The sequence below is a fragment of the Erpetoichthys calabaricus genome, chromosome 5 (assembly GCF_900747795.2).
Source record: "Erpetoichthys calabaricus chromosome 5, fErpCal1.3, whole genome shotgun sequence".
NCBI classification, from domain to species: Eukaryota; Metazoa; Chordata; class Cladistia; order Polypteriformes; family Polypteridae; genus Erpetoichthys; species Erpetoichthys calabaricus.
This window is the reverse complement of record NC_041398.2, coordinates 8,679,065-8,700,066: the sequence shown is the minus strand read 5'-3', so window position 1 is coordinate 8,700,066 and position 21,002 is coordinate 8,679,065. Positions and strand designations below refer to the sequence as shown.

The following is a 21,002-nucleotide window of genomic DNA, read 5'->3' as shown; positions in this document are numbered from 1 at the left end:
ACTGTGAGGGAACGTCAGTTACGACACTACGGCCATCTGGCGCAATTACCCGAGGGTGACCCTCATTGTTGAGGACCCGAGTGGCTGGACCAGGCCAAGGGGACAGATAGAGTGTCATTTCCGGACGGTGGGACTGGACCACATGTCTGCCTGGAATGTTGCCAGCCAGGATCTCGAGCAGTTTTGTTGTGTGGTGGGTGTGACAACACACTGTACCAGAGCATGTCCTCCAACCTGACCTGACCTGACCTGATTAGTACCTGTGGAGGTTTATAAAGTGCTGTGCAGATTTGTTTAAACTCACAGTAAGCTAAAGCAGTTCTGCACTGATGAACATAAATGGAACCTAACAATGTCTGTCCATGAACAGAACTGCTGAGCTGTGGCCAACTGACAACACAGGAGAGGAAAACAGAAAGTGAGGTGACGAGGGTTAACAGGTCAGACGTGTGTGTGCGCCCAACTGCACCAGCACTGTTTACTACCTGGAAGAAAGTCTGAGATCCAATGGTGGATTGGACTGAGCAGGCTGAACTCAGTCAGTTTCTTATCGTGGAGCTCTGAGATGTTGGTGTCTAAAGCAGAGGTCAAGTCCACAGAGAAGACCCTCACATGTGTCTGTAGCTCATCAAAATGTTGGAAAATAAAACTCACTTCATCATCCACACACCGGTGGGCTCAGTACACAAACTTGATCTGCATGTCTTGTTGTTTAATTCAACTGCACTGCATTTGTAATAAGTGTCTAAGAATTTAACATTATAAAACTCCATCTTAACATTCTCCATTCTTCTCTTTTCTTTGTATTTTCAGGTCGTGAAGCTCCAATCTTCACCCTACAACATCCTGAACCTCAGACCAGAGAGGAGTTTTTACAATGTGAGTCTGTCAATTCATGGAGTTTATCATCATTTCACTTTTAATATCTCAGGCCAGGCTTATGATATGAAAGCATTATATGAGTGTGGGGGGACTGATGAGCTGAAAGTGACGGGGGTCCTGTGACTGGTGCATTATGGGATATTGGGATTCAGGACAGGGAGGCACCAAAGCAGTTGGTTGGACTTGAGTCTCCTAAGTGTCAAGTGGACTCACAGAAAATAAAAACGAAATCCTGCCAACTACGCCAGATCCTCCTGTCACTCCAGTCCTACATCCATTTTCTTTTTCCTTTGCCTCATTTTCTTCATTTCACTTTCTGCTGTTTTCCTTTTCTCTTTTCTCCTTTCTGTTTCTTTTTTATTTCAGTCATTCCTTTATAATACTGATAAGAATTATTTATTTACACAGCACAAGTCACACAATGAAATCAGCTAAGTGTGCTTCACATAAAAACACAATGTCCACTCCGTTAATATCTACATATACAGTCTATGTGTGTAAAGATGAAGACAAAAGGACTGTTTTATAAAAGAATCCCAGATTTTCTGTGAAATAAGTTAAAGCTGACTAAAGTACTTGGCCATTCTGTTCTCCATAGAGCAGTCGCTTTGTTTTTGATTCATAACTTAACATATTGTAAGAATAAAACTAAATGAAAATAACAGAAGGAAATTTTGGGAGACCTTAGATGTTAAAAGACATCACTGAATGAGAATCGACCCTCTAATGAGAATCTCAGAGGTCTTCAGTTACTCAGTAAAGTCCTCACTTAGCTGTGATATGTCATTCTGTACATCACATTGAACATGGACAAGAGAAGAAGAGGAAAGGATGAGGGTCACAGCTGAGCAGGTCAAGGTGAAGACTACAAGACCACCTCCAAAGAGCTTCATGTTCCTGTGGCCACAGCAGCTAACATCAAGAAGTTTAAAGTCCAAGGAACTGCAGCCAAACTCAATGGATGTCGCTAAAAATAAAAAATGGACCCCTTATTGAGCAGAAGGACAGTTTAAGAGGTGAAGAACAAACCAAGGCAGACATCAGGACATAGGGTGACCACGACGATCAAAGTACAACAGTGTCAAGTAGCACCGTCAATCACTTACTGAATGAAAGGGGGCTTCATGGTAGAACACCCCACTTCTGAAAGACAGCATTTGAGTCTCGTCAGCGCAGCTCCTGATTGGTTCTTGTTAATTGTCTGTGTTGTGCTCCGCCCCCAGTCCCGTTACACACTCCCAGATTTCCTCACTTGTTGTCTTTTCTCTCCTTTCAGACTTCTGTCCCCTCACACTGGACATCAACACGGCAAACAGAGTCCTCCGTCTGTCTGAAGGGAACAAGAAGGTGACACGTGAGAGGACAAAAGCTGAATATCCTGATCATCCTGACAGATTTGACTACTGGGCTCAAGTTCTGTGCAGAGAGGCTCTGACTGGGACTCGCTGTTACTGGGAGGTGGAGTGCAGTGGAGGTGACCTGATGATTGGAGTCGCATATAAAGGACTGAGCAGGAAAGGACGGGGCTGGGAGTGCCTCTTTGGATACAACGACAAGTCCTGGTGTTTTCGATGGTCTCATTCCCAGTACTCTGTGCGTCACAATAATAAGTGGACTGTAATCAGTGCCCCCTACAGCCCCAGAATAGGTGTGTATCTGGACTGGCCTGCTGGCTCTCTGTCATTTTATAGTGTCTCACACACAATGACCCTCCTGCACAGGTTCAACACCTCCTTCACTGAGCCCCTCTATCCAGGGTTTGGGTTTGGTCTTCACTGCAGTGTAACAATCAGCAATCTGACACCATGTGACCACTGACCAGTACCCTCCACTGGTCACTTGTTGTCCCCACAAGCACAGGTCCTCTTTGTGTTTGTAATTTGGGGACAAAATTAATTTTACAAGTTGGGTGCATTTGGGGGGGGGGGGGGGGGGGCAACACTTTTGTGATTGAATTTGTGGATGAGAATGTGGGGCGATTATGGCTGTCAGGGTCTCCATTATTATTGGGTTTGAGTAGCCAATCAGGTGTGCATGTCATAATGAGGGGTGGAGACACTTCAGACCTACTAATACCAGTCTGACCAGCAGGAGTCACTGTTGATTCACAGCCACATGTCCTTCAGGCTGACACCCCAACAACCACTGAGGTTCCCAAGTGTCACTGAATGTCACCTGTTAAGTAGGACAGGCATGTGGTCCTGCTGGATCAGCACAACTGAAAGGCGCTATACAGACTCAGTATGGAGAGCTCTTGAATAGTGACTATATGTAGGAGAAGAGAGTGACAGATGGGATTGGAGTGTTGTCCACTCACCAGACATTTTGTGACCCTCCATTGGTCACTCAAAGGGTCCTTCACTTCAGAATGAATTCACTGTGAATGTCTGAAGACGAGGACTCACCGGTCAGTCAGATGTCAGCCATACTGACAGAGTTTGGTGTTTTGATGTCACATTAAACTTTAAACTGCACCTCCTCCTTGTCCCCTGTTTTGTCACTTTTGGTACCCTGAAAGCTCCAACATCTTCAAAAAATCAATTCTTGGTCAGTTGGCACACACTTGACATGGGTGCACATGTGTGGCTTTGCAGTGGGCTGGCACCCCGTCCAGGGTTGGCCCACCTTGTCCACAAACCTGAAATTGAAAATCAGATAAGAAAGACAACGAATGGACAGAAGGGGTCACTGATTGGTCAGTCGCCACACTACTGCCTCTTGTGGCCACTCTAAATATTACACAGCAATTTATACAAAAAGGAAATTTAAAAGATAAAAGCAGAAAGCATTCAGTGAAATCCTGAGCAGTGAAACATGAAAGGAGAGAATGAGAAACAATCAGAGAGTCAGACGAATGGAGACTTTAACAGGAGGACTGAGGGGTGGGACTGAAGTGCAGTGGCGCCCTCTAGTGGACACCCGCCATATTACGCACATGGGAAAGGGGGGAGAAAAGAATAGAGTGCAGTGTAGAAGAAATAAGAATAAAGTAAAAACACAAGAATAAAACACCTGAAATAAAGAACTTTAAATATTATATCTACAACTAATTAAGATTTAAATGAATTAAGAGCAAAATAAGGGCGACACGATAACACAGTCACATGACCTTCAGAGCTGACAGCTGAGCTGATTCTTCTGTAGCCAAACTGCCCCCTCTAGTGGCCACTCTCAATATTAAATGAATGGCAAGGCTGAGGGGAGGAAAGATTTGGGTTTGATCAAATGGATATTTAGTGTGGATTTATTAATATTGTCATTAGCTTTAAGGACAGTGCAGCTTTGTTAGTGTAACAGCCATTTTCCTAGTTACATAAGATCCAAAAATATTTTACTAGATGACAATGCATAATCTATGGGAGGTTCCTATAACCCCCATAAGTAGAATTAAATTGGTATATTCTAGCCATTTCTAACAGCTCTGACTAAACATTATTCTCAGTAAGTGATCAGCCTTGCCTTGTGTAAGGTGTAACCGTGCCTCTGTGCCTTTTGAGTGTGTGAAGTAATATGTAAGACAACGTGCTTATTTAAGTGCTGAGCCGAATGTTTAAAGCGTACAGAAAAAGAAGCTAAGAATCTTTAAGTATAAAAGAAGAAGTAAAGATCTTTTAAGTACAGAAATAACTAAAGTTTCTGAAGAAAAGCTAAGTTTAAAGATGATACATTTTTTTTTCTTTTTTTTTTGCATCTTATTCTACGCGTGTAACAACTTTTTTCTTTATTCTTGTGTGGATTATTTACTTTTGATTTTCACTAAATATCTTTAAAACAAACTTTTGTACTGAGAGATTTCTTTCGGCATGCGTTTTACCAGTGCTTGAACTCACATTATACTTCGGCGGCTACAGTTAGGTTATGTAAGATTCTCTATGGGAAAAGAACATTTTTTTGAATTAATCTTTTTAATAATGGTTATGTATTAAAAAAATACAAATCTAATAATTCTTTATATTTTGTATAATGAACTCCCAATGGAGAACTCCCAATCTCCCTTAAAGATAGGGTGAGAAGCTCAGTCATCCGGGAGGGGCTCAGAGTAGAGCCGCTGCTCCTCCGCATCGAGAGGAGTCAGATGAGGTGGCTCGGGCATCTGATCAGGATGCCTCCTGGACGCCTCCCTGGTGAGGTGTTCCGGGCACGTCCAACCTGGAGGAGGCCCCGGGGAAGACCCAGGACACGCTGGAGGGACTATGTCTCCCGGCTGGCCTGGGAATGCCTTGTGATTCCCCTGGAAGAGCTAGAAGAAGTGGCCAGGGAGAGGGAAGTCTGGGCCTCTCTGCTCAAGCTGCTGCACCCGCGACCCGACCTCGGATAAGCGGAAGAGGATGGATGGATGGATGGATGAACTCCCAATGGTGTTTGGTGAATAAACAATAAGGATGACTGACATTTGTCAAATCTGCTCATCTGTGACCTTCTGACTTGTCAACACCTCTGGTCACATCTCCTGTGTTGTCTGATCTGAAGATATAACACTCTGTATTGATGATCTATTTCTTAAGAGCACTGGAAAAGTCAGAATATGCTTTTTAATTCTCAAGACAATGGGGTGAGTAACAAATAAGATGTTGATTTGGATTGAATATTTGATTTGTAAGTCTAGCAGTGAAATCGATCATTTAGACCTGAGCAGTGCTCTCCATTCCATATCTGAGTGTCTGTGCTCTGTCATGTGTCCCGTGTGCCCCTGTGTGTCCGCTGTGCCCTCGTATGCCCACTCCAGCCTAACCCCTCCACACACCACGGAGGTGTTCTGTTACTAATAAAGATGGACATTAAATGAGGGGCTGCATAAATACCACTTAGGATTGGTGACAATAAAAGCCAAAGCTTGCAGTTATTTCTGGTGGTCAGGCCTAGACAGAGACATTGAAGCAACAGTTTGAGAGTGTCACACATGTCAAGTAGGACCTACCAGCAACTGCACCAGTTCACCCTTGGAACTATGCAGGTAGGTCATGAGAACACATTCATGTAGATTTTGTGGAAAGTACAAATGCCTTGTCTTGACTGACAGATTTTCTAAGTGGCTGGTGATTGAGTTTGTGACGAGTACCACCACAGAGAACACAGTGGAGGTCATCAAGAGAATTTTTTGTGGCATACGGGTTGTCAAAGGCATATTCAGTCAAACTTTTTACAGGTTTTTCTAGGAAATAGTGGCGTAAAACATATTTGCTCATCTCCTTAGCATCCATCTTCAAATGGAGCTGCAGAGCATTTAGTACAAAGCCTAAAGCAGGCACTAGAAAAGGTGAAACAGCAGCACTTGACTTTAAAACACTGCTTACAGAACGTCTCCCCACGGTATCACTGGCCAAACACCTGCAGAGCTATTCCTGGAAAGAGAACCAGGTGATCATTAATTCAACTTCATTTATCAGATGCTATGCAAATACATTTAGTTCTGAATGTAAAAAAGGTAACGGTGGGGCACAGACATCTCGGAGGGTTTTTAAACCACAATAAGCAGTACTGGTAAAGAACTACAGGGGAGGGGAGAGTGAAAAGTGGGGGCCAGGAATGACTGTGAAGGCACTTGGTCCAGTCACATATTTGGTGGAAATGCAGGATGTAATTTGTAAGAGGCATGTGGACCAACTGGTCAGCACACACCTGGAGAAGGAATAGGATCCTCAATTCAATTTCTGAGATGATTCACCCACAGAGAAAAGTTCAGATGGACCAAGTGGTCAAGGTGCTTATCTGTACTTGTATACACCATATAAGGAAAACATCAGTTTGGTTAAAAGGTCAAAGGATGGCATATAAAGAGGAAAGAAAGAAGTTTGAGATCAGATCAGTTCAATTCAGACTACAGAAGGGCTGATCCACAGAAGGATCGAGACCAAAAGCTAGGAGCTGCGCGGTTCCTTTTTCTTTTTGTTTTGAGGAATGTTCAATTATTGTTCATTTTATATTGAATAAATTAAGACATCACCAGTTATTAATCTGCGTCCCATCTTAATTCAAGCAAAAGACACAACAGACCTACAAGAAAAGACACAAAATATTTTAGCAGCAGGGATGTGCACAAAAATGTAAAGGTCATTGTGAAGACAAACAGGAAAAACCAACAAAGTTATAGAAACAATTACATTCTTCTGTAAAATGTTTACTTCTTAATGTGAGGTGCATTAGAAATAAAATTGGCTTGGGACTACGATATTGTGGGAATTATGGAGTCCTGGCTAAACAAGAGCAAAGCAGAGCATCATATCAGTGGTCACATACCCTTCAGGAAAGACAGACAAGGAAGGACAGGAGGAGGTGACACTCATAAAAGGTGGTCCGTCACCTCTTCATTCCAAATCTAAAGAGTTGGGTGTCGGGCTGAGGAGCAGAACTGATAAGGTGGTCTTCTCCCAAGTTCAGCCTGTGCCACACGCCAGTGCAGGTAAGACTGAGGAGATTAGTTAACAAAGGGCTTAAAACTTGCTGTAGAGTAGAAGGGTACTTTTGGGGTCTGTTCAGATATGATGGGTTACATCTGAACTGGAGGGGCACCAATGTGTTGGGGAGGGGTATAAGTAGGTTAGTTGAGGATTGGGGGCAGGGAGTTCAAGACAGGCCAGGTTTAGAACTGCACATGGAAAAACAAACAAAAGAGTAAAAATAAAAATGCATAGTAATGTAAATTCTAACCCAACATTTAAAAGCAAAGTAAAATGCGTAACACATTAAAATCACTTGCTTTCATGCTAGAAGTACTAAAAATAAAGCAAATGAGTTGGAGTTGTGTGTAGCGGAACATCATTATGATATTATAGTGTTAGTGATCCCAGCATGAGACCCTGCAAGCAGACACTATAGTATATGTCTATAATACACAAAAAAATAGAGAAAATAAACAACAAGAAGACACTTGTGTTGTTCATCTCTGACCTCTCTTCATCCACAGTTTTTAATTTACTTGTGGTAATTTATACTAAAAAAAGTAAATAATAAACACTAAAGAATTAACAAGACATTGAATGAACAACACAAAGAGTGCTAGTAAACAGACATAACAGCTTGTGTGTTTTACTTCAAAGAGCACATTTAGCGGTTTTTGCATTGTTCCGCTATTATTACAGAATTGCAAAAGATATGTTGAAAATTTCAAAATCTTTTCTGAAATAGAAACAATACACTATAAACATTTCTATATTCATTTACTTACAATAGTAATCTATATCTATAAAGGAGAGTTGGTATCCGTGTGGCTGTGTTTGTGTGTTTGTGGAGGGACGGAAAGTTAAGGTGGGTGTTGGGGTCACGTGATCATCTCCCCTCCCATTCACCTCATTTCATTCACTTAATTTCGCTCTGAGCTGAGCTCCACAGCTGACGCGGTTAGTCCTTTCTCCTTTACTGATTTACTGTTTAGTAGACGCGGTACTTACTGAATTGTATTTTTTCCTTTAGTGTTTCTTAGTGTTTAGTAGACGCGGTGTGCCGGTGTTCCCGGCGGTGTTGCGGTTTAGTTTTACTTTCTACTTCGTTTTTGTACTTTAGTGTTTAATAATAAATAATAATAATTCATTACATTTATATAGCGCTTTTCTCAGTACTCAAAGCGCTAAAATAGTGAGTGATACTTAGCTGATAGCAGTGTAGAAGCAGCACAGCACAACGCAGCAGGTAGGACAGGCGGGTGTGGTAGCGTAGGTGAGCGGCGATAGCAAGCAGCAGGAGGAGGAAGCAGGATTTGGATGTTCCAATACACAGCTATAAACAGTAACGCTTGGTAATTTCAGGCGTGATCGCCTCGGAGCCATAAGCCATAAGCCAGGTTAGTATGAACATCAGATCAGTTCCCGGTCATAGGGTACTGTAAGATGAAATGGGAGCAGATCAGCATGCTTTGTTTCCTTACAAACCTCCCATAGTTTATGAAGACGCACAGCAACAATTAAATCATACAGATTCTGGTGTATTCGCAGTTGCATTTGCTGTGTGTATTTCATTAGGTATTGACCCAAGTGATCAAGTTTTTACTATTTCTTCAATGCGAAATCACTTACAAATAATTTTTGTTACTCGACAATTGCTTACATTCCCTGTCGAAAGTAAGTGACGGGCGACACCAGTTACAAGTATTCAGTGCGTTCAAAGACCTGTACGAAGTAGATAGATAGATAGATAGATAGATAGATAGATAGATAGATAGATAGATAGATACTTTATTAATCCCAATGGGAAATTCACATTCTTCAGCAGCAGCATACTGATACAATAAATAATATTAAATTAAAGAATGATAATAATACAGGTGAAAAAACAGACAATAACTATGTATAATGTTAAATATTAACGTTTTACCCCCCCGGGTGGAATTGAAGAGTCGCATAGTTTGGGGGAGGAACGATCTCCTCAATCTGTCTGTGGAGCAGGACAGTGACAGCAGTCTGTCGCTGAAGCTGCTCTTCTGTCTGGAGATGATACTATTTAGTGGATGCAGTGGATTCTCCATAATTGATAGGAGCCTGCTGAGCGCCCTTCACTCTGCCACAGATGTTAAATTGTCCAGCTCCATGCCAACAATAGAGCCTGCCTTCCTCACCAGTTTGTCCAGGCGTGAGGCGTCTTTCCTCTTAATGCTGCCTCCCCAGCACACCACTGCGTAGAAGAGGGCGCTCGCCACAACTGTTTGATAGAACATCTGCAGCATCTTACTGCAGATGTTGAAGGAAGCCAGCCTTCTAAGGAAGTATAACCGGCTTTGTCCTTTCTTGCACAGCGCATCAGTATTGGCAGTCCAGTCTAATTTATCATCCAGCTGCACTCCCAGATATTTATAGGTCTGCACCATCTGCACACAGTCACCTTTGATGATCACTGGGTCTATGAGGGGTCTGGGCCTCCTAAAATCCACCACCAGCTCCTTGGTTTTGCTGGTGTTCAGGTGTAGGTGGTTTGAGTCGCACCATTTAACAAAGTCATTGATTAGGTCCCTATACTCCTCCTCCAGCCCATTCCTGATGCAGCCCACGATAGCAGTGTCATCAGCGAACTTTTGCACATGGCAGGACTCCGAGTTGTATTGGAAGTCCGATGTATATAGGCTGAACAGAACCGGAGAAAGTACAGTCCCTTGTGGCGCTCCTGTGTTGCTGACCACAATGTCAGTTCCCAAGACGCACATACTGAGGTCTGTCTTTAAGATAGTCCACGATCCATGCCACTAGATATGAATCTAATCCCATCTCTGTCAGCTTGTCCCTAAGGAGCAGAGGTTGGATTGTGTTGAAGGCACTAGAGAAGTCTAGAAACATAATTCTTACAGCACCACTGCCTCTGTCCAAGTGAGAGAGGGATCGGTGTAGCATATAGATGATGGCATTTTCCGCTCCCACCTTCTCCTGATATGCAAACTGCAGAGGGTCAAGGGCGTGTTGAACCTGTGGCCTAAGGTGGTGAAGCAGCAGCCTCTCCATGGTCTTCATCACATGTGATGTCAGAGCAACAGGCCGAAAGTCATTCAGCTCACTAGGACGTGATACCTTTGGGACTGGGGTGATGCAAGATGTTTTCCAAAGCCTCGGGACTCTCCCCTGTTCCAGGCTCAGGTTGAAGATGCGCTGTAGAGGACCCCCCAGCTCCGATGCACAGACCTTCAGCAGTCGTGGTGATACTCCATCTGGACCCGCTGCTTTGCTGGCACGAAGTCTCCTCAGCTCTCTGCTCACTTGCGCTGTTGTAATTATGGGTGGGGATGTCTCTCCTATGCTGGTATCAGCAGAAGGATGTGTGGAGGGTGCAGTACTCCGAGGTGAGAGTGAGAGTGGGTTAGGGTGGTCAAACCTGTTAAAAAAGTACGGCGACTAACACAGTCACTCATAAAAGGGGAGATGACTCGGTGCAGGAAATGGGGATTGAAACTACCTTGGCGAGTTTTCAGGTCCTTTAACGCTGAACTAGGAACTGTGTGTTCAGGTTCGGTGGACTCGCCTCTGAATCAGAACGAAATACCAAAGTTCCAAATGGCCAACATTAATCAGATAGCAGGTGTTAGTTGTTGAGATTCAGCAGCAGCTGGTATTTTTATTCGCGGTTTTAACGCTGTTGATTATGTCCGACAAGAGTTAGCGTCATCTGCTGATGGGCCATCTCTCTTGTCCCTGAAGATCCGACAGAGGACAGTGTCATAAGTAACTTGCAAACATTTTATTATTTTTTCAGTTTTGGTGACAGGCAGAGGAGAAATTGATTTAAAATTGACTGACGACACTGGCGTAGACATAACTTTTTTTTAAATCTCGCTGATTGTGATTTGTGTGTTTTTTGGTTTGTGCTTAACTTGGTGTTCTGTTCTGTTTATTGAAGAAAACAAAATGACTTACAGAATAACGAAGTGGAAAGTTAACTTCATCTCACTGCAGCACAATCACCAAAGTATTCCATCACCTGCAGACTTGGAAAAACTCACCAGTGATGGGCGAGGTATGTGTTTGAATATTAAGATTCTTTTTATTGAGCTATGTGTTAATTTTAGATAAGGTTAAATCGCAGTTAATCGAGTTTTGTAGAGACTTGGATAACTGAACCGAGAGAGAAGTACTGTATAACAACAGAGGTGAAAAATTAATCAAAAGCCCTCATTCATGATGGTGTAAAGTTATGTTCTCACTTAAGAATAAAACTAGACGGATAAATGTTCATTCTATTATAAACAGGTATTTTCCTTTCTCCATTCTAATATTATGAATTTTTACCCCTGTAATTTACTCCTTAAGTGACAACAGACCTTTATAATATTAGGTGTTTTTTGTGTGTGTGTTTGCGTTTTAAGTGATTATAATGAGGTGTGTTTTTGTTTCTTCCTTAATGTAATGGCACAGAATGTGATCCTTCAGTTTGCGTTGTTTAATTGTGCCGCTGCATGCGTATACATCTCGTGTTAACAGGTTTTTGGTTTAGTAAGTCTGATAAATGTATTTCTAAGTTACATCACTGCTGCCCTTTAAACTATTTGACTTGTATTGCCTATATTGTATTATTTGTTAGCGGGCTGGCACAGCACATGATGGTGTCACCAGTGTAGTTGGCACCGGCAGGTTTTCCTTTGTGTTATTCACACAGCAGCTCTCAACACGACCAGCTCTGAACTGACGGCCGGACTACTGTCGTTATTAACGTGACAAACAACGTGTCACAAGTGTAACCACACGACTCCGAAGACTAACAAGGCGCTGCTTTCCTTTCACACCCTCAGCCCAGACTGCGGATCAATTCAAGTGCAGCTGTGTAGTTGCGCTCCTCCCGCACTTCTCCGCGGCTATGGCGACACACAGTCCTCCTCCTACTGCAGTGACAATGAGTGGCAACCTCGGAGCAGATTGGGATGTTTTCAGGTCAGAATTTGAAGATGATGGCATTGCTATCGAGCCTATTACGTTGTGGAGTATCATGGGCGCCGAGTGCAGACGAGTCTACGAGCACAACGTGAATCTTTGAGCAGCGGACCAGACCGATGTAACGGCTATTAGAAAAGCATTGGAGGGACACTTTAAACCTACAAAGAATGTGATTTATGAACGCTAGTTGCAAACAGGAAGAAGGGGAGCCATTTGACAGTTTTCTTACTTGGTTAAAAGAATAATCTGCCACCTGTGAGTATGGAGCATTAAGAGACAGAGCTCCGCCCATTCAGCACTCTCACGAGAAAGAAAGAAAGAAAGAAAGAAAGAAAGAAAGTGTGATCCCCTCTCCATGTTTTGATCAGGGTCACATCTCTGTCTCCATGACAACATAATCCATCTCTCCATCTTATTTTTTATCCCCTCAATCAACGTGAGGGTCTTGAGGATCCTAACCTGGCAGCCCAGAGAGTAAGACAGGAACCCACCCTGCTGTCCTTTGCAGGACCCCCAGTCCCCCAACACACACACAAGGATGACATCTGCGGCAATTCATGAAATCTTTGGACATCTTTCGGACATGTGGAGAAAATACACATCCATACAGGACCGGCATTTGAACTAAGGACTTTGGAGATGAGAGGCTGCAGCTTCATGTGAGGAAACTGAAACCTCCTTGTGAGAGACGTATGGTGTGTTATGAGATAAGACTTGAGTTATGGACTCTTCTGATTTTGTAGAGTTTTCTTGAATTGATTTAAAATATAAAAACAAATAACAGAGAGAGTCAACTGAAGAGAAAGGAGAACTTGAGGGGGTCGAATGGCATAAATCTGTAAGAAGAGCAAAAGAAAATGAGAGATGCTATGTGGAGATCTACAGGAGAGTGATGACATGAAAAGTGTGGCTCTGTAACTCTGAGTCACATCATGAGAGGTTACTGGCTTTATTCAGGTTTAAAAAATCATTTTGAATAATCCATGTTGACTGTAAACTTTCTGGCTGGTCAGTGTCAGATGTAAAGAAATTCTGTAAGCAGAGAGTGACGAGAAGTGGAATTGAAATACAAGAACAGAGTTCCACAAGTGTCTGTCTGTGTGTCTGTCCAGCTGCTGTGTCTCTGTCATTCCAACAGATGGCACAAATGGAGCATCACAAATATTTGTATTAGTAAAATGATGCACCATCTGTTAGAGTGAAAAATGCAATGCATTGTATTACTACAAATGTTTATAGATAGATAGATAAGTTGTGTGTTGCGGTGGTGAAGGCGTTGGCCTTCAAACTCTGAGGTTGTTGGTTCAAATCCCACTCCTAACTCCACTGTCTGACCCTGAGGTGGTCACTTCACCTGCCTGGGCTCCATTTGGAAAAAAAATGGAAGTAATTGTATCACAAATGTCAGATAAAGACATGAGCCCAACAATTACAGGTGTAGTACAGAGTCGTACACATCAGTCAGGAAAGGCAGGAAAAACCAAAATGGTGGAGGAGTCGCCATTGATGTCAAACAGAAGTTCAACTCCATCAGGTGGAGAGCGGCGTCTCAGTGTGGATGTGTGGATCTGAGTTGATCTCGTCCGGGATTGAGGTCTCATATTAGGATGGTGTTGTAGACAATGCTGATTAGAGTTAAATAGTTAAATAATATTAAAAAGGAAAATTTACAGAGAGATATTATAGTCCTGGTGGGCTTAAATTTCCCAAATATGAACTGAGCTAACGTGATAAAGAGTGGAGCACAAGAACAGGAGTTTGTGGACATAACCAGCGGCTGATTTTTGACCCACCAACGAGGAGCGATTGTCACAATGTGAAGGTCTGTAATAATCAGGGTGGAGGTGAGGACTGTTGGAATGCAGCAGCGCTGCGCTGTGCCACCATGCTGCCTCACAATTTAAGTGTCATATCTCAAAATACAGTGGAGTGACAAAGTCTTCAGACTCTTTCTACACACTTTGTTGTGGATTTAATTTTTCATGGATGAATTTCCCATTTTTGCCCACTGAATCAACATTTAATAACTCATCATGATAAAGTGAAGACGTGTTAATAGGTTAATAAATTTAATCAGAATCACGAACTGAACTCTCTCCTTCCTAGACGTATTCAGACCCTTTCTTGTGTCACTCAAACTGCACTCTGGTCCATCCTGTCTGTTTGAGACGTGTCCAGAACTTGAGTGGAGTCCACCACTGAACTGAGTGGCCGTCGTTTATAAAGTCAGTCGCATTTCTGTGTCTAGAAGGTCCTACAATTCACACAGCATGTCAGGAGAAAAGTTAAGCCATGAAGTCCAAAGTACTCTCTGTAGACCTCCACCAAGATCGCATTCTGGTAAGATGGAGATCAGGGCGAGGGGATCAAACCATTTCTAACACTTATGAGTGTCCTCAGGAGCACAGTGGCTTCAGAAATTGAGACACAGAAGACGTTTAGGACCACCACGACTCTTCCTAGAGTTGGCCGTCCAGCCAAACTGAGTGACTGGACAGGAAGTGTCTTGGGTCAGGAAGGTGACTGAGAACCCAATGGTCACTCTAAGAGAGCTTCAGAAGTCCTCCACTGAGATAGGAGACTCTGTCAGAAGGATGACCATCTCAGCAGGACTCCATCAGTCAGGTGGTCATGGTTGAGTGTTTAATGGAGGGCACTCTTGACAGTTTAGAGGACTCTGAGGACATGAAGAGACTCTCTGAAGCCTTTCTCCAATGTCAGAGTTGATTATTTTGGTCCTTCACAAGTTAAAAGATGATGAGGTCAGGTCAGGAGGTGCGGAGTAATCTTCACGTGTCTGACAATCAGAGCTGCGCACACAGAGACAGCACTCAGCTTAGACTCTGATTCTTATATCAACGCCACACGGCGATTCACATGCAGAAGACGACAAGTTAGAATGACGCGCTCAGATAACGGGACAAACGTCATTGGAGCTGAAAGAGAGCAACGTGAAGCAATTAAAGATCTCGAGCAAAAAAACATCAACACTGTGATGAAGAAAGAATTCAATTTTAATGTCTTTTGGATGAAAGCGTCTGTTAAGTGAGTAAATGTAAATGTAAAAAAACAAAAATAACTCAGACAGAGCTTACTGAACATTTAAATGATAAAAAAATTAAAGAAAGGATTAAAATACACTTACAAAAAAAATAATAAAACAAAAACCTCAAGTGACGAAAATCCAACAAACCTAAACCAGAGCAGGACACCAAAAACACCACCAAACATTAAATTGTAAAGCAGAGCCCACCAGACAGGACAGAGCCCAGTGTTGGAGCGGCTCTTTCATCTGCAGCTTCTTCTTAAATACCCCTGGGGGCGGAGCTCCAGCTGCAGTGTCAAGTGGCCCCACCCCCCTGGGCTCCACAAGGAACACACAAAAGAAAATGAAGGACAAAAAAACTAACCAAATATATAAATATGAGATTAATAAAACAAAATATTCATCAACACAATATGCACACAGCAATAAAATCAATACCATTTACAAAACAATTCATAAAAAAATAAGAAATATTTTGAAGAAAAAGCAAACTCATTTAAAGCAGAAATGAAACCCAAAACTAAACATCACAGCTGACTTCAGTCCTCACTGCATTTCAACTTCTTGTGGTGTCCATGAGTGTGAAATTCACCATTTAATGCTCATAATTATTAGTAACTGAACATCTCAGTAGTCTGTGTGTGTGTGTAGGGGGGGGGGGTCAGGCTCAGGTGGGCACAGCGGACACAAAGGGGCACACGGGACACATGACAGAGTGCAGACACTCAGATGTGAAATGGAGAGCACTGCTCAGGTCTAAATGATCGATTTCACTGCTAGACTTACAAATCAAATATTCAATCCAAATCAACATCTTATTTGTTACTCACCCCATTGTCATATTCTGACTTTCCCAGCGCTATTAAGAAATGGATCATCAATGCGGAGTGTTATATCTTCAGATCAGACAACACAGGAGATGTGACCAGTGGTGTTGACAAGTCAGAAGGTCACAGATGAGCAGATTTGACAAATGTCAGTCATCCTTATCGTTTATTCACCAAACAGCATTGGGAATTTATTATAAAAAATATGAACAATTATCAGATTTCTAATTTGTTAATACATACACTGTAAAAAATCCAAGAAAGGAAAATTTGTGGTTATAAAGAGAAAAATGTTGGTGCAACAACTGAGTTAAAAAATGTTGTCCTAAAACAGAAAAATGTGTTGAATAGATGAATATACAATAATTGCCATTCAACTTAAAATATTTTATTAAGTGAAATAATGTTTCTGTACTTAGTCAGCATTTCAGGTTTGACAAAAAAAATACATGTTGGCTGAGCAAAATCCTGGTACTTTTCATCTACTGAGCATGCGCAAATTGAGGAGTAAATTCAAACATTCTGGATTTTTCCAAACGACGAACTGCGCAATTTCTTTGTATTAATCTGTCAAAATCGGTTATACATTAACAGGTAAGTGAAGTTGTACACTTATGTGTAATTTTGTTCAGTAATGCAAATTCCATACTTTGTTCACTGTTATTTTAACAATTAATACTTTGTACAAACTTGGTCAGCAAGGTAAGTTAGTTTTCAGTGGCCAGGGCTTTTTGTTGAAGAACAGGTAAATATTAAATTTCACATGTCACTTTAATGTCTTAAACACCCTTAGTTTGTTTCTGCAGTTTATTAACTCAGTCCTCGCTCGCTGTCTTGCTTACACATTGGTTTATGCAGAATTTCTATGCATAACCTGCACTGATCATGAAGTTACTCCTAACATCACTGGCCCGTTCTACTGTGGGCTTGCTTATGATGTACAGAGCTCAAGAGGAAATGGAGAATCTACTAGAAAAACAGGATATACAGATACAGTGGTGTGAAAAACTATTTGCCCCCTTCCTGATTTCTTATTCTTTTGCATGTTTGTCACACAAAATGTTTCTGATCATCAAACACATTTAACCATTAGTCAAATATAACACAAGTAAACACAAAATGCAGTTTGTAAATGGTGGTTTTTATTATTTAGGGAGAAAAAAAAATCCAAACCTACATGGCCCTGTGTGAAAAAGTAATTGCCCCCTGAACCTAATAACTGGTTGGGCCACCCTTAGCAGCAATAACTGCAATCAAGCGTTTGCGATAACTTGCAATGAGTCTTTGACAGCGCTCTGGAGGAATTTTGGCCCACTCATCTTTGCAAAATTGTTGTAATTCAGCTTTATTTGAGGGTTTTCTAGCATGAACCGCCTTTTTAAGGTCATGCCATAGCATCTCAATTGGATTCAGGTCAGGACTTTAACTAGGCCACTCCAAAGTCTTCATTTTGTTTTTCTTCAGCCATTCAGAGGTGGATTTGCTGGTGTGTTTTGGGTCATTGTCCTGTTGCAGCACCCAAGATCGCTTCAGCTTGAGATGACGAACAGATGGCCGGACATTCTCCTTCAGGATTTTTTGGTAGACAGTAGAATTCATGGTTCCATCTATCACAGCAAGCCTTCCAGGTCCTGAAGCAGCAAAACAACCCCAGACCATCACACTACCACCACCATATTTTACTGTTGGTATGATGTTCTTTTTCTGAAATGCTGTGTTCCTTTTACGCCAGATGTAACGGGACATTTGCCTTCCAAAAAGTTCAACTTTTGACTCATCAGTCCACAAGGTATTTTCCCAAAAGTCTTGGCAATCATTGAGATGTTTCTTAGCAAAATTGAGACGAGCCCTAATGTTCTTTTTGCTTAACAGTGGTTTGCGTCTTGGAAATCTGCCATGCAGGCCGTTTTTGCCCAGTCTCTTTCTTATGGTGGAGTCGTGAACACTGACCTTAATTGAGGCAAGTGAGGCCTGCAGTTCTTTAGACGTTGTCCTGGGGTCTTTTGTGACCTCTCGGATGAGTCGTCTCTGCGCTCTTGGGGTAATTTTGGTCGGCCGGCCACTCCTGGGATGGTTCACCACTGTTCCATGTTTTTGCCATTTGTGGATAATGGCTCTCACTGTGGTTCGCTGGAGTCCCAAAGCTTTAGAAATGGCTTTATAACCTTTACCAGACTGATAGATCTCAATTACTTCTGTTCTCATTTGTTCCTGAATTTCTTTGGATCTTGGCATGATGTCTAGCTTTTGAGGTGCTTTTGGTCTACTTCTCTGTGTCAGGCAGCTCCTATTTAAGTGATTTCTTGATTGAAACAGGTGTGGCAGTAATCAGGCCTGGGGGTGGCTACGGAAATTGAACTCAGGTGTGATACACCACAGTTAGGTTATTTTTTAACAAGGGGGCAATTACTTTTTCACACAGGGCCATGTAGGTTTGATTTTTTTTCTCCCTAAATAATAAACACCATCATTTAAAAACTGCATTTTGTGTTTACTTGTGTTATATTTGACTAATGGTTAAATGTGTTTGATGATCAGAAACATTTTGTGTGACAAACATGCAAAAGAATAAGAAATCAGGAAGGGGGCAAATAGTTTTTCACACCACTGTAGATAACGTATCTAAAGTAATTTTACCAATTTATCAACTTCAGAGTAATCTAAATTTTTCTTTTTAGCTTCAGCTTAGTATTATCTGTGTATCATAAGCTAAGCAATCGCTTTTTCCTCCATTCATTGACCTTATCTTGTGTTGGTTTTGTTTTTCTTTTCTTTCACAGACCACAGACTTAACAGCGCACAGGAGAGACATTGTTCTTCCGAGTCTTCCCTTCTACCTACAAGAGCTGGCCTCAATTTCAAAACCATCCTGGTAATTTGCTTTCCTCATTTTGTGGTGCATCAGTTTGATGTTTTATGGGGGTGTGACTTGCATTAATATACGCAGACCTTTGATATCTTGTTACAGTTTATGTGATACTCATGACAATGGTCATTTTTATGAAGTGTCTTATTTTATTTCATGTCTTTTGTAGAATTCTGCAAGGAACATTACGATGGGAATTTTAGAGTTGGTCAGGAATGGCGTCCCTTCAAGATTGCTATGCAGTGCAGTAAATGTTGTAATTGTCCTTGAAGAGGAGGTGGTTATGGAGAACCTGGGAAACTTTACAAATGCCTTTACAGTCCTGTTTGGCCCACTTTATGCTTTTAACATGAACTATCACAAGAACCTTAAATACACATTTGTGGTGGTCCAGAAAGTGTTCCAGTACCTTGGAAATGACCACACTCAGGGCCGGATTTATATGAAGAGAGGCCCTAGGCTATTCCACTTATGAGGCCCTTTCACCTTCCATTTTTAAGTTTGTAAATTACATGAGAGATAATAAAATTTTGCTAACAATTTGAATGTAGGCCCCTCTTGATCTTGAGGCCCTAGGCTGAAGCCTAGTTAGCCTATAGGAAAATCCGGCCCTGACTACACTGCTAGAGTGCAATCTCTAAAAAACAAACTATCTGCAAATATAATACAAATTTCTGTGTGACGCTTCCAGTTAATTTTGATAGTTTGGGCACCTGCTTTTGAAGAGAAAAAAAAGTCTTTGATCACTGTTTTAGTTAAATGGAATTGACTGTTAAATGGTCTGTTGTCTTATTTATTTGTTTTCTAAATAAGTCTCTAAATCTGGATTCCATCACCATTCTACTGATCTTACATAAAGCATTCTTTCTGTGTAGTTTACATGCACAGTAATATTGCAGCTGCAAAGTTATGAATGTTAAGAATTTAAAGTGATATGTTAATAAAATATTTAAAGTATTTTGTTTTTGTCCTGTATTATTCAATAAATTCTGTATTAGTTTTAATTTGTAGAGCATAAAATTTACAGTTGTGTTTGGTTTTTTGATACTGGCTTTGTAGTTAACGAAACTAAACAACAGTATTTAATACAACACAGAGTTTGTAATTAGAACAACAAGCTGATCTGATGAGTACCAAACATTTAACTGACACAACTTATTATTGTTATTTGAGCCAACATGGTAAGGATGTCAACACAAATCAAAATAATCAATTTACACAACTTTAATTAGGTGAACTAAAATTTTTGAGTGCAACAAGTCACTAGAAAATTTTAAGTTGGAAAGAACAAAATTTTTTTACAGTGTAATAATTATTAAAAAGACTAACTAAAACTAAATGTTCCTTTCCCATAGATAATCTTACATAACCTAACAAAGCTGCACTCTCCTTAAAGGTAATGACAATATTAAGAGATCTGCACTAAATATCCATTTGATCAAACCCAAATCTTTCCTCCCCTCAGCCTTGCCATTCATTTAATATTGAGAGTGGCCACTAGAGGGGGCAGTTTGGCTACAGAAGAATCAGCTCAGTAGTCAGCTCTGAAGGTCATGTGACTGTGTGATCGTGTCACCCTTATTTTGCTCTTAATTCATTTAAATCTTAATTAGTTTTAGATATAATATTTACAGCTCTTTATTTCAGGTGTTTTATTCTTGTGTTTTTTCTTTATTCTTATTTCTTTTACACTGCACTGTATTCTTTTCTCCCCCCTTTCCCATGTGTGTAATATGGCGGGTGTCCACTAGAGGGCGCCACTGCACTTCAGTCCCACCCCTCAGTCCTCCTGTTAAAGTCTCCATTCGTCTGACTCTCTGATTGTTTCTCATTCTCTCCTTTCGTGTTTCACTGCTCAGGATTTCACTGAATGCTTTCTGCTTTTATCTTTTAGATTTCCTTTTTGTATAAATTGCTGTGTTAAATTTACAGTGGCCACAAGAGGCAGTAGTGTGGCGACTGACCAATCAGTGACCCCTTCTGTCCATTCGTTGTCTTTCTTATCTGCTTTTCAATTTCAGGTTTGTGGACAAGGTAGG

At 41.4% G+C, this 21,002-nt stretch overlaps 2 protein-coding genes and 2 long non-coding RNA genes across 4 annotated transcripts in view; 2 read left to right on the top strand and 2 right to left on the bottom strand.

Annotated features, from left to right (window-relative positions):
* LOC127527872 (uncharacterized) overlaps window positions 1-21,002 on the bottom strand; it is a 330,327-nt gene that overhangs the window by 112,692 nt on the left and 196,633 nt on the right. The window lies entirely within an intron of this gene.
* The window catches only part of LOC114641543 (E3 ubiquitin/ISG15 ligase TRIM25-like), a 329,583-nt gene that overhangs the window by 172,662 nt on the left and 135,919 nt on the right, over window positions 1-21,002 (top strand). Inside the window, exon 6 of the mRNA XM_051927915.1 lies at window positions 2,159-2,530. Coding sequence (XP_051783875.1) covers window positions 2,159-2,530 — 372 coding nt within the window. The remainder of the gene's footprint in view (window positions 1-2,158; window positions 2,531-21,002) is intronic.
* The window catches only part of LOC114641515 (E3 ubiquitin-protein ligase TRIM16-like), a 118,753-nt gene that overhangs the window by 15,589 nt on the left and 82,162 nt on the right, over window positions 1-21,002 (top strand). The window lies entirely within an intron of this gene.
* Window positions 1-21,002, bottom strand: part of LOC127527861 (uncharacterized) — a 150,151-nt gene that overhangs the window by 67,177 nt on the left and 61,972 nt on the right. The window lies entirely within an intron of this gene.